At 37.8% G+C, this 14,810-nt stretch overlaps 1 protein-coding gene across 1 annotated transcript in view; it reads left to right on the forward strand.

The window, feature by feature from the left end:
* Nucleotides 1–2,032: 2,032 nt before the first annotated feature.
* Nucleotides 2,033–14,810, forward strand: part of aldh1a2 (aldehyde dehydrogenase 1 family, member A2) — a 77,227-nt gene continuing 64,449 nt past the window's right edge. Inside the window, exon 1 of the mRNA XM_022664122.2 lies at nt 2,033–2,282. Within this exon, the coding sequence (XP_022519843.1) occupies nt 2,163–2,282 (120 nt within the window). The 5' untranslated portion in view covers nt 2,033–2,162. The remainder of the gene's footprint in view (nt 2,283–14,810) is intronic.

The raw sequence follows: 14,810 nt of genomic DNA on the forward strand, positions 1-14,810 counted from the left end.
TAAGTTGGTAGAGCTTGTTTAAAGTTGTTGGTTGGGAGTTAATGTGAAGTGTTGGGTTGATGTTCTGTAAGGTGCTGGATTAAGTTGGTAGAGCTTGTTTAAAGTTGTTGGTCGGGAGTTAATGTGAAGTGTTGGGTTGATGTTCTGTAAGGTGCTGGATTAAGTTGGTAGAGCTTGTTTAAAGTTGTTGGTTGGGAGTTAATGTGAAGTGTTGGGTTGATGTTCTGTAAGGTGCTGGATTAAGTTGGTAGAGCTTGTTTAAAGTTGTTGGTTGGGAGTTAATGTGAAGTGTTGGGTTGATGTTCTGTAAGGTGCTGGATTAAGTTGGTAGAGCTTGTTTAAAGTTGTTGGTTGGGAGTTAATGTGAAGTGTTGGGTTGATGTTCTGTAAGGTGCTGGATTAAGTTGGTAGAGCTTGTTTAAAGTTGTTGGTTGGGAGTTAATGTGAAGTGTTGGGTTGATGTTCTGTAAGGTGCTGGATTAAGTTGGTAGAGCTTGTTTAAAGTTGTTGGTCGGGAGTTAATGTGAAGTGTTGGGTTGATGTTCTGTAAGGTGCTGGATTAAGTTGGTAGAGCTTGTTTAAAGTTGTTGGTTGGGAGTTAATGTGAAGTGTTGGGTTGATGTTCTGTAAGGTGCTGGATTAAGTTGGTAGAGCTTGTTTAAAGTTGTTGGTTGGGAGTTAATGTGAAGTGTTGGGTTGATGTTCTGTAAGGTGCTGGATTAAGTTGGTAGAGCTTGTTTAAAGTTGTTGGTCGGGAGTTAATGTGAAGTGTTGGGTTGATGTGATCTAAAAAGGAATTAAATCTAAACTCTCTGTAGAGTTGGAGATCTGTAAGAGTTAATTTTATAAACAGTGTAATGCAGCTGATCCAGGCAGCCCCTCCCTGTGGCTGGTTTATGGGGGGTCTCGGGGGTCTCTCAGCTGCTGTGATGGAGTGTGAAGTCCATGATTTGCAGTATTTGTGTAGATGTTCTGCTGAGTGTTTTGTTTTTAGATGTGAAGATGTCAGGGTTGTAAATCCGCTGGGGGGTGTATGTGTGTGTATGGTGGGGGGGTGTTGATTTGTGGGGGGTGTGAATGTGTGTGTGAGCTCATCCCCTTCACCCCTAAACACTCCGGGGTGTTAAGAGGGGCTCTGGATGGTGTGTATGTTTATTGGGAGATCTGTGTCATGGCTGGATCTGGAGAACAGAGGAACACCCTGATAGGTGTGTGTGTGTGTGTGTGTGTGTGTGTGTGTGTGTGTGTGTGTGTTTGTGTCACACTACTCAGTATTATACCAAATAAACATGTTTAAATGTTTAATCTATCTGTCCGTCCGAACAGGTTATTTATAGTTATTAGTTATGTCATGTAGTTTTGAAAGTTATGATAGTTATGACTGCAGTTATAATAGTTATGTTTTTAGTTATGATAGTAATGGCTGTGTCTTTGATATTTATTAATGTAGTTATGGTAGTTATGGCTGTGGTTATGAGGTTTATTCAAATAGTTATATCTGTATAGTTATATCTGTAGTTATGTTTGTAGTATGATAGTTGTCTGTAGGTATATTTATTAATGTGGTTTTGATAGTTATGTCTGTAATTATGATAGTTATATCTGTAGTTATGATATTGTTCATGTAGTTATGATAGGTATTAATGTAGTTTTGATAGTTATGTCTGTAGTGTTGATAGTTATATCTGTAGCTATGATATTTAATAATGTAGTTATAATAGGAACTAATGTAGTTTTCATAGTTATGGCTGTAGTTATGGTAATTATTCATGTAGTTATGATAGTTATTCATGTAATTATGATAGTTATATCTGTAGTTATGATATGTTTCATGTAGTTATAATAGGTATTAATGTAGTTTTCATAGTTATGGCTGTAGTTATGACAGTTATTCATGCAGTTATTATAGTTATGGCTGTAGATATAATAGCTCTGTGCCCTGCCGTTCTAAGAGCTGATTGGTGGGCTGATAAAATGGGCTGGGCTTCTATGTAAATAGATGCACGCGCGCTGCCGTTGCCCAATAAAAACTCACACCTGCTCACACGCGCAGCACCAAAACCCGAAGCCGCGAGGAAGGAAACACTCACGCGCCCCTAAACCATACACGCACACGCGCGCACACACATACACGCTCACGCACTCACTCGGACGCGCGCGCGATGGCTACAAGCGCAACTGCTGGGATGGAGGGTGATGTGCAGCGCGAGCCCGCAGCGCTCCTGGCCTCCCTCAGACTCACCCCGTGCCCCCTCACCAACCCGGAGATCAAACACACCAAGGTGAGTCTACCCAACACTGCTGCAGCTCCACAAACAGCTCTGAAGATTCTGACTGAAGTCATCTGAACTTCTCTACAGTACCAGATTAAAGTTCTCTGTAGAGTTGGTTTAAGTTATCTGTAGAATTGGGTTAAAGTTCTCTTTAGAGTTGGGTTTAAGTTATCTGTATAGTTGGGTTTAAGTTATCTGTAAAGTTGGCTTAAAGTTCTCTGTATAGTTGGGTTTAAGTTATCTGTAAAGTTGGGTTAAAGTTCTCTTTAGAGTCGGGTTTAAGTTATCTGTAGAATTGGGTTAAAGTTCTCTGTAGAGTCGGGTTTAAGTTATCTGTATAGTTGGGTTTAAGTTATCTGTAAAGTTGGGTTTAAGTTATCTATAGTTGGGTTTAAGTTATCTGTAGTGCTGGGTTAAAGTTCTCTTTAGAGTCGGGTTTAAGTTATCTGTAAAGTTGGGTTTAAGTTATCTGTAGTGCTGGGTTAAAGTTCTCTTTAGAGTCGGGTTTAAGTTATCTGTAAAGTTGGCTTAAAGTTCTCTGTATAGTTGGGTTTAAGTTATCTGTAGAATTGGGTTAAAGTTCTCTTTAGAGTTGGGTTTAAGTTATCTGTATAGTTGGGTTTAAGTTATCTGTAAAGTTGGGTTTAAGTTATCTGTATAGTTGGGTTTAAGTTATCTGTAAAGTTGGGTTTAAGTTATCTGTATAGTTGGGTTTAAGTTATCTGTAAAGTTGGGTTTAAGTTATCTGTATAGTTGGGTTTAAGTTATCTGTAAAGTTGGGTTTAAGTTATCTGTATAGTTGGGTTTAAGTTATCTGTAAAGTTGGCTTAAAGTTCTCTGTATAGTTGGGTTTAAGTTATCTGTAGTGCTGGGTTAAAGTTATTTGTAGTGCTGGGTTTAAGTTATCTGTAGTGTTGGGTTAAAGTGATCTACAGAGTTGGGTTAAATGAAACTAAAGTTCTCTAAAGTTGGAGTTGCAATACTTTATACAAAAAAAAGATGTTCAATAATACTTTGAAGTGTCAGGTGTTAGGTGTGTTAAGCATCTAAAGTGTTGGTTTGAAGTTATTTAAAGTGTTTAAAATGTTGGGTTAAAGTTATTTAAAGTGTTGGGTTAATATATCTGTAGAGTTAATTTGAAGGTATCTAAAGTGTTGGGTTAAAGTTATCTTAATCTTATTTTAAGTGTTGGTTTGAAGTTATTTAAAGTGTTGGGTTAAACTTAACTAAAATATTGGTTTAAAATTATCTAAAGTTTGTAGAAGTAGTGTAATGTTGGAATAAAGAGTTGAAATTCTCTATAATGTACGGTTGAAGAAATTTAAGGTTCTCTTGAAGTGTTGGGTTGAAGTGGGATGAAGTTCTCTTGAGTACCGTGTTAAAGATCTCTGAAGTGTTGAGTTTAAGGAATCTAAAGTTTTCTGAAGTTGGTTTTATCTAAAGTACTTTAAAGTATTAGGTGTCTTGGTAAAGAGATGTAATGTTTCTAATCTAATGATTTAAGTAATGTTAGGTATGTCGAGTTGAATAAATCTAAATTTTAGGTTGAAGTAGTTTGAAGTGTTGGGTTGAAGTGAACTGAAGTTCTCTTGAGTACTGGTTGAAGTTCTCTAAATGTCTGGGTTGAAGGAATCTAAAATTCTCTTAAGATGAAGTTGAATGAAATACTCTGAAGTGTTAGGTTGGAGTTTGCTGGAGTATTTTAAAGTGTTAGGCTAGCTGCTAAAAACACATTAAAATAATCTATAGGTGTGTGAAGTGTTGGGCTACGGTGTGTTGTGTTTGGTTAGTGTGAAGTTTTACAGGCAGAAGGTGCTCAGCCTCCACTCTCTCTCTCTCTCTCTCTCTCTCTGACTCTTCTGTGTATCTTTAAACTGAAAGTGGGAACTGGGGGCAGGACGTTCTCTGAAACAGCTTCACTTTAGAGATCAGTGGGAGACGTCGTCATAAACATGCTTAAAGTGGTGTTCATGCATGTGCTTCTGCAGAGTTTCTGCACTCTCGGTTTAGAACTGAGAGCGTTAATGTTGCTGTAATGGGTTCAGCCGAAGCTCTTATCTGTGTTCATTAATCACATGACTGATTAGAGCCGCTCTATCGATCATTTGTTAGCTGTTATCGTAATATTCAGCCTTTTTGATACAGTATCAGTGTAAATGATTTGCTAGCAGTGTTATGTGAGCGTCCTGAGCTTAAGTCAGACACTGTAAAGTGTTTCCACAAGATCTGGATAAATGGAGATGTGTGGATATAGAATAGAATAGCTAAATTGATGCCATTGATACAGTGATAATACAGTATGGAGACCAATCTGAAATCAAAGGTATTAATAAGAGTTTATCCTGCTTTTGTTTGAGTAACTGTCTCTACTGTCCATGAAGAACTTTCTACAAGATTTTCTTAATTGCAGTCAGCATTAAGAGCATTAGATGATCACCACCTTAGTGTTGGTTTGAAGTTATTTAAAGAGTTGGGTTAAAGTTAACTAAAGTTTTTTAAAATTATTTAAAGTTTGTAGATGTAGTGTAATATTCTCTAGTATTTTAGGTTGAAGAAATCTAAGGTTCATTTGATGTGTTGGGTTGTAGTGGGTTGAAGTTCTCTTGAGTACTGTGTACCTTGAATACTGTACGGAATATTAAGTTCACCTCATTTTAGGCTTATCTGTTCCAAAAAGTCCTATACATCTCTAACAGGGACAGAGCAAATTATATGTGTGTGTGTGTGTGTGTGTGTGTGTGTGTATTTGCACACCTGTGTCAGAAGTGGGTGCAACTTAAAGTAGGTAAATGCGTTCATTTATTAAAAGGAGTGTCCACAAACATTTAGACAGATTGTGTATAACAACACAATAATGCAATAATATATATATATATATATATATATATATTTTATAAGATGATTATTGGTCATTATTAAGAGTTAGGCTGTAATATTACAGAAATTGCGTTTCAGGAACTTGAACTATGAAAACGCATGATGTAATAATGGTTTGCACATAAAACTGTTACAACATTTATTACACAACATTCCCAGTTAGACAAAAACTCAAAATATGGAAACATCTGAGGTAAATTTCCCAAAACTAAAAATACAATTTATAAAATACTGTAAAATAGAAACATGACACTTAATCTCAATGATATCATACTGACATTAAAAATATTAAATGAATGTGTCATGAAACATTTTTCCAAACTTTTAAACTGGAGCATTTATTAAACATAATATTTTCTGAGTTACTTGAAAAGATAAAATGGTGATAGCTCACCAAATGTGAGAGCCAAGAGCGATTGAATGAAAGTAAAAAGATTTTCAAAGTTAAGTTTTCTAACCAAAATTTGTGACTTTTAAGAATGTTGATGTTACTTATCAAAATTTTCTCGCTGGGGTGTTGGTTTAGTAATTGAAAACTAGTTACAAGCCATTAAATTGTTTTTATAGACTAAGAACTTTTTTATTTTGTCTTTATTTAATAACGGGAGCAGGCTGGGTTTTTCTTTGCCTGGGTGCCACACAGATATGACCTCAAAAACACCATAAAATAAACCACTGGGTTAAACTGTGCAAAACATCAGTGTTAACAGGGAGAGACCCAGATCTGCAGAAAAATACAGTCCTTACATCACTTCCTGTACACTGGATTTACAGTCCACAGAAAACATTCATTGTTTTCAGAAAATGTGGAGATTTCCATTTTTATAAAGGCGTTAAATTCTTTAGATGCATAATTTCATTCAGCACTGTGTCCACTATTTCATTTCAATTCTGTTTTAATCTTAATGACTTAATAATTCAAACACTGTTTTCTATACAGTGGCTCTATTTGTAAGACAGACATTCATAATGGCCAATGAATGTACACTGTACACTGACACGGCAAAATTCATGGGACAGGAACTAGTAGGGTGAGTTGAGGTTGAACAAATAAACTGATTATTTATTGTTATGTAACAGTGTGTGTGTGTGTGTGAGTGTGTGTATGGTGACTGTACTGTGTGTGACTGAATGGAAATATGGGCGTTTATGTAGTTCATTAATCTTAGCGTGTGATGATGAGTGTGTGATGATGTGTGTGTGTGTGTGTGTGTAATGAGTGTGTGTGTGAGCGTGTCCATGTTGTGGTGGGGCGTCTCTGCTGTCTGATGGTCTGATGTGTCTGTCTGTTGTCCTCAGTGTGTGGTGGTGTTTGGAGGGGAACAGTTTATTGGTGTGTTAGAGCAGGACGGTGTGTGTGGAGCGCACTGCGCTGTGACGGCACACACCGTACAGCAGGGGGCAAAGTTCAGCGGCCGAGATAGAGGCCTAAATAAACACACACACACACAAACACACTCACAATCTATCACACCACACACTCCACCTGCACTCACCCAATCCCCTGACGCAGGTGTGAGCAGCTCCCACCGTATTAACCCTCAGGAATGTGAATTATTCAGTGTGTGTTTGTTGCAGGTAGAGTAGTGGTGTGTCTGATTCATGGTCATTACTTAAAGAAGCATTGCTTAAAACAGGGGTGTCCAAACTTTTTTTGTTGGGGGCCAGAAGGAGAAATATATTTGAAGTCACGGGCCACAGACTCTATAATAAAACAAATAATGAAATATACCACTTTAAATAATACATTTTCCTGATTATTTCATTTACACACCATTTTACTTGACTCACTATCTTTATCTTTGACAGTGTTGTGTAAACTAAGATTTTTCAAATTGATGTTTCATTTCATGATTTAAACTCCTTAATTAGACTCTTTGGCCTGTTTTTCTGCGCTAGAAATGTGCACCCTCTCCGCTTTTAGACTCTTTGGCCCGTTTTTCTGCGCTAGAAATGCGCACTCTCTTCGCTTTTAGACGCTTTGGCCCGATTTTCTGCACTAGAAATACGCACCCTCTCTGCTTTTAGACTCTTTGGCCCGTTTTTCTGCGCTAGAAATGCGCACTCTCTTCGCTTTTAGACGCTTTGGCCCGATTTTCTGCACTAGAAATACGCACCCTCTCTGCTTTTAGACTCTTTTGCCGTTTTTCTGCACTAGAAATGCACACCCTCTCCGCTTTTAGACGCTTTGGCCCGATTTTCTGCGCTAGAAATGCGCACCCTCTCTGCTTTTAGACTCTTTGGCCCGTTTTTCTGCGCAAAAAATGTGCACCCTCTCCGCTTTCACACTCTTTGCCCGGATTTTCTGCGCTAGAAATGCGCACCCTCTCCGCTTTTAGACTCGTTGGCCCGATTTTTTTTGCACTACAACTGCTGATACCTAGAGTTCAAACTTTGAATCTCACATTATAAAAACCTGCTTAACAGCGGGCCAACTTTCATTCTATTTCTAAAATATCTCGCTTTGGACACCCCTGGCTTACAGCATCTAAGTTTAATTCTTACATTATTGCGTCTCTCTCTTTTCTCTCTACCTTAATTTATCTTTTTTATTGAATTCTCTCCTCTCTCGCTTTCTGTAATGTTTTATTTTACTTTTCTTCTTATCTCTTCTTTGTCTTTCCACCCATTTATTTTGTTCCCTTAATTATACCCCCCACCTTCTCTCTCTCTCTATTTCTCTCTTTCTCTCTTTTAAACTATACAGTGATGGGTGTTTAAAGGTGTAAACACTGTAGGGGTCCTGGGTGGTTTAATACGTAAACATCTAAGTAAATACCTAAATATATCCAGTCTGTATAACAGTGCGGTTCCAGCCAGATGAGCCTCTGTGTTTGGTTTTTAGCCTGAAAACAGATCACACTTATTCCACACTCCTCCCCATTCTCTCTCTCTCTTCACCCGCTGTTCTGGGTCTGTTTACACCTGTCATTAACTTGCGTTGTGTATCTGGACAGTATCTGGATATACTTTGACTGGAACATGTTTACACTTGTGATTAAAACACGACCCCAGTGTGATCAGATGAGCTTGATTAAACTTTAATGCATAAAAAGCAGATTAACACATACCACTTTAGTTTTAAGTCCTGTGAACAACATTTCTCATCAGAACTGTCCTGCTGTCCTGCTCCTCCAGCCTCTGGATGATTTAGAGGAACAGTGGGGGTTCTGCAACATGGTGGAACAATTCATGGTTCTCGCCTTTCCCTTACGGCTCTATCAGATGAATGTGAATGACTATTTAAACCACAGGGGAACAGAACTTTACTGCTCTTGTACTGGTGAGCACACACACACACACACACACACACACACACACACACACACACACACACACACACACACACACACACACACACACACACACACACAGCAGAGATACAGTAATAGTTACTCATATTAACAGATATGACAAATTTACATTAAACACATTCCTTTTACACCTGTATCAAATGTGGACTAGAAGTAGATCTGAGCACCCCAGAATGTGGTGTGAGCTTTCTGATTGCAATCAGATCAGATCAGATGTTAGAGGCAGCTGTAAACAGGCCCTAAGTTTGATGACGTTTATTCTGCCCTTTTAAATATATCTAACATCAAAAGTGTTCTTTGGAACAATGCAATAAAAGAGTCATTTGAGAGAACACAGTTCCTCTCCTCTACAGCTCTGGCAATACTGGCTGTTGGTCTAATTTACATAATTTACATCATTATTACAAAAAAAAAAAAAAAAGAATTTTAGTAGTATTTTATGTTTTTATTGACTAATTTATAATAACCCCCAGTTATACCAATGTGACTCTACACTCTAAGAAATATAAGTACAGATTTGTACTTAAAAGAGTACAAAGCTTGTCGCTGGGGCTGTACCTTATATTGAGGCACAAAAAAGTACCTTTCAGTGAAAGTCCTTTTTTGTACCCATGGTTTTTGTGGCAGTAAAGATCATAAAGATTATAAACATTATCATCAACTGAATATGGCTCAAAAACTTGATGATCCAAAATTGTCTGGTTTTCAAATAAAAAATGTGCAATTTAAATATATACTGTTCATTAGTACAGTGATGCAGAATACTGAATGTACCCTTTGGCTGGTTAAATGGTACAAATTTGTACTTATTGCTGTTAGAAATGACTTTGTACTTCAGAGGGAACAAATCTGACCCCGTAAAGACCAATATTGTACCTTTGAGGGTACAATTATAAAGAGTGTACCTTCGAGTACAAAAAAGTACTCATATCGTACCTCTGTTTTTTAGAGTGTAGAGATATGTTAAAAAATTTTTTTTTTAAATAACAATTTAACACAGAACTAATTTTTATGAGCAAGCATGTGGGACCACCCTTGCGGCAATGGGAAAACTGAAAACGATTTAATGGTAAATTAAGTGGCGTTAGAGTATAAAGTAGCATTAAGTACTCCTGGTAGAATTTTCACTAAGATGCTTTCAATTCTACCAGTTACATAATTACAGGTATATTATCACATATTATACAGACGCTCATTAGGTATTATTTAGCCATTTAAATGTTTTATTTATGTATTATATAATTTTAGGTCAATGTTCACTGGCTGTTGCTTTCAGCAGACATTTGACCTTCTACACTTCCCTATGAACTTTTCACCCGTACCACACACACACACACTCTTACACACCCCCAAACACACGTGTGTATTACCTGCCAGTGTTTTTTAACCCCATGTACTGGCACTGTTTTACACATGTGTGTGTGTGAGAGATTAGATAGGAATGTTTTATTTTATTATGCTCTTGACCTGCGCTTGCCCCTCGGCCAGTCACCCACACACCATCACAAGTCAAAGTCCTGCAGGCTGGTGTTGGTGTAAATGCTTAACTTCTCAATGAAAAGAAACACAGCGGCCTGGTCAAAGTCCTCAGTCTGTCTGCAGCTAGATCTTAAACGGGTAGAGTAAAATACGAACATGTGTTATGATGTTTTGGGGGTGGGGAATTGAGCGGTAATGGTGATGAAGTTGCTGCAAAATTGCATTTTGTGTTTATAGTTCAATAGTTTACTGAAACTCTTTATCTTTATCTTTATCAGTGTTGCTCGGCAGCCGTTGCCTACTGTTAAGGAGCGCAATTCCTAGGTGATAAAATTGTTTACTGGTAGTTAACTGTTAAAACTGTTAAAATACATTCTTGAAGAAACACATATGCGTCTGCGATTGCTATGAGGTCACTAGGGTAAAAGGAAGTGTTTATTTTAGCTTATTTTAGTGGTTGCTCTGGTATCTCAGGTGGTTGGTATGTGGTTGCTTTTTTGTTGTTGCGGTGGTATTCCTGGTGTTGCCATGACGTTGTTATGCAGTTTCTGTGGTATAGGAGGTGGTGGCTAATAGACCAGCTTATGTCTAGTCTAAAAGATATTGGGACAAACCTTGGTATTTTCCCTAATTACTGTGTGTGTGGAAATGCTCCTACTTTCACTATTAAACATATTCCTGGGTTCTAGTGTTGTTTTTCTACCATTTGATTTCATTAAAGGCTTAGGTGATCGACGATCATTATAATAATCAAGTTTTCTGGAAGATGATGTTTCTCTACTGTCCACTTTTTAATAATGCGTTGGGCAGTTCTTAACCTGATTTTAGAAGTTTAGTAGTTTCCACATAGTTGTTTAACAAATGAGAAGCTACTCACTGCATCAGTTAGCATTAAATAACTTGTTGCCGCATAAAAAATAATCACCCATGCAGTAATTATCCAATGGGATGCGCTTACCTATTTCTTACCTGTAGTTAAATTCAGCTGGCCACCTGTTTTTTGACCAGACAGGTGTATGATTTAATGTAGTTATACAATTATATCATTGAATTCATTTAATTGTAATAATAATAGTATTAAGACTGACACAGTTGTCTACCTCTCGCTCATTGACCTCTCCAGAGCCGGGCCGGCGGGTCAGTTCTGCTGAAGGTGGTCTGTATCTGAGCCCCCTCCCACTGGGCCGGATCAGTGCAGAGGAAGCAGTAAATTAGGCTGGACTGATGGGGAGTTATTGATGTTTTCTCTGTGTGCTGATCTCGGAGAGCAGTGAGGGCAGGAGCGAGGCCTTAGGTGGGGTGTGTGTGTTGGTTTGGGTGTTTGGGGGTAATTGATTGAGGCTCTGGGACTTTTTCTATGGGAGAGAGACTGGGAGGAATCCCCTCGCTCTAATTTCACCACCCACCATGATGATGATCTACTAACTCCATCCTGTTAGTGAAGCAGATCTACACACAGTAAATCTTCAGACTCTTCACTAGTTCACTATGAGTGAGAAACACAGACACACACACACTCACACACACACACCATACAATGTCTTGTATTGATGATGGTAGAGTCTGAACGCTGCACAAAGTGTGCTTCTCCAGCACATCCCAAAGATTCTCAATGAGGTTAAGATCTGGACTCTGTGGTGAACTCTCTCAATCCATGTGTAAAATGATGATCTCATGCTCCCTGAATCCTGAACTCTTTCACAATTACAGCCCCATGAATCCTGATATTGTTATCTTGGAATATGGCCGTGTTCATCAGGGAAGAAAAACTCCATTGATGGAATAACCTGGTCTATATTCAGAATATTCAGGTAGAGTCAGCTGACCTCATTCTTTCAGCACATACTGTTACTGAACCTAAACCTGCAGACCAACTGCAGAAACCCCAGATCATTTACAGTGTAGAAACGACTACATCCATATTCAGAACATAAATTAAATTCTAACATTTTACAAGAAGGGTAAACATGAATTAACAGTACTTACAACAGAATTCCTCTATCAACTATTACTTTACACTAGTTATGATATTATTAATATTTTCTAAAAACTAATGTTTTAATTAATTATTATTCACAACATTTTAATTAAAAATTAATAATTAGTTGAGACTTATCCATTTAAAATAAATATAGTTAATTGTGACCAATTACCAGTATACAGTGTCTGTAAATACACACTATTAAAAAAGAATAATTGTAAAAAATATATTTTTCTGGGAGTGGGGGTGCCAGAAAATGTCAGAAAATGTAGATTTTTCTGGAGCATTGCTATAAGGATTTGATTGCATTCATCATTAAGAGAGTTAGTGAAGTCAGGATGTTGGATGATCACCACCCCACCTCATCCCAAAAGTATTGGATGGATTTCCATCATTCCAGAGAACACAGCACCGGGGGTTTATACCCCTCTAACCCACACCTGACATTACGCATGGTGGCAATAGGTTCATGTTTATGTTTTGCTATAGAGAGTCTTATTATATTGTCAGAAATATTTGGATATATAGTGCACTCATTCACAATAAACTCTTTTTATATTGACTTCCATTTAAAAGAAAGAGTCCAGACTGCTAAGGGTTAATCACTGTGTTGTGTATTGTTCGAATCTCAGGGTGTGTGTGTGTGTGTGTGTGTCAGTAAGGGTAAGGGTGTGTCACAATTATGTACATATTACTATTACCAACTAGTATTTGAGTATGTAGTATAAAGAAAAGGGTAAAACTAAGTATACTTAAATACCCAGTTATGCTGGATACTAGTTATTTAGGCCTGGGACAATATTTAAAAAAAATTGCAGACAGCAACGCAGCAGTTAATTGCGATTCATATTTTTTGTTTTGCGATTTGCGATTAAATGTCACTTTTTATTGTAGTATATAAAAGGTATTTTTTTTTTCATTATATATAAAGGAAGAAAGGGAGAAAAATAAAAGGTATCAAAATAAGCACAAAAAAGTCACCAGTCAAGTTATTTAAATTATTGTGTCCAAATTTAAGAAAAAAAAATCTGTGATTTTGCTTGATTTAAGTCTTACTTCACTCACTTTTTGATTACTTATTGTAAGAAATCCTACTGAGAAAATGTATTTTTCGCTGCTGGCTTATTTTTGGTTAATATAAGTATATCTCTTTGTCTAGTTTTTGCTTATGGGTATTTTGCAGTGCATCATTAAGTGTAAGATTATTTTGTTTATTTTGGAAACATAAACCTTAATTAGTCTAGAATTTTAATCTTATTTTAAACAATTTGAACCAGAATAATTGGATTATTGTGTCCAAATTTAGGATATAAAATTAGGGATTTTTACTTGATTCAAGTCTTAATTTAAAGATTTTGAAATTGTGGGAAATCTTACTAAGAAAAAATGCTTATCCCACTGGCAGATTTTTGTTGTTTAATATCGGATGGATTTAGCTAAAATAGGCCACTTTTTGGTAAATAAAAAAATATGCTTTGTAAGGAATCTAATGATATTTGATATAACTGACATGGCTTTCTTAAAAATGTGAGAAAGAATTATGAGAGTAATTACTAGGTCTGAGCTATGACACCTAATTTAGCAAAAATGGGCCGGTACCAAAGTAAAATAACTTTTTACATGATGCTCTGCCCCGCCCTCCTTAGACCTCAGACCTTCAGACCTCATATCTATTAAAATTATTAAAGCATTGAGCAACAACACCAATTGTGATTGGCTGTGAAATTCTGAAGAGTTTTAGTAGAATTTGACTCTACATTCTTATCTGGTCAGTTTTACATGATGGCTAATGCTAGCTGGTGCCCCCCTAAACACTCTATTAACCTAAACTTTTAATTTTGTGTATTTTTTCTAGTTTTTGCCATTGAGTTTTCTGCAGGGTAGTACATGATTGGGACGCAGCCGGAGTGTATGAGTGTGCAGCCGGGCGTGTGCTGTGGCGGAGGCTCTGTAAGCTAATCTGGGGGACAGCTTGTGTGAATGAGGGAGGCTCCATCAATCCGTCAGGTTGAGGGTGAGCTAGTGCAGCTGGGGGCGTTCGGGGCACCCCTGCTTTGGGTGCTGTCCAGCAGGGTGTAATATATGGCGGCGTCTGACTGTGAGGGTCAGCGGCCCCGGCCGGCGAGAGCCTGACCCCCACTTCTGGAGTTTTTCACTTCAAAACGCGCCATCGCTCCCCGAGATCCACATCAAACAGCGCCCACGCTAGAGGGTACACCAAGAGGAGGTGATTTATTACAAGCAGCGCAGTGAGGACTCTCTCCATCCATCTCTCCACCTCTCTCATCTTCTCTCTCTCTCGCCTTTCTCCCAGAATCCCTCTCTCTTCTCTTACCTCTCGCTTTTATTGTCTTTGGCCTGTCCTGTGTTTCCCGCTCTCTCTGTGGATAAACATGTTCTGGAAAGATCTATTTGTCATCATCCGGCTCTCTTACATTAGCCCCCCTCCTACTCCCATAATTCTTCTATAAAGAAGGAATCCTAAACTCTGGAGATTTAGTGAAACAAGCTAATCCGTCCACACAGAACCGCAGGACTGCGTGTGTGAGTGATATTAATCTGAGCGGTGAGGGTGAAGATGAAGCGAAGCGTGATCTTTTCATTTGTCTCGCCCATATGTGCTTCATCCGGCCCCCACCATTTCACTGCAGACACTTATTGCACAACAGCACATAGAGCAGTGTAGATTTCTGGCCTCAGAGCTTTAGAACTTTAAGTTACGATTCTTTAGGAAACAATGTCATTTATTACAAAATCTCATCTGTGTTGATTCACTGGAGACAAACATGTGCCTTATCATTCACTGTTTTTCTTTATTTAACTTATGTTCTACATTTATATTAAAGACATGAAAACAGTTAAGGGAGACATTTGGGATTATGTAGT

The sequence above is a fragment of the Astyanax mexicanus genome, chromosome 23, assembly GCF_023375975.1.
Source record: "Astyanax mexicanus isolate ESR-SI-001 chromosome 23, AstMex3_surface, whole genome shotgun sequence".
NCBI lineage: Eukaryota > Metazoa > Chordata > Actinopteri > Characiformes > Acestrorhamphidae > Astyanax > Astyanax mexicanus.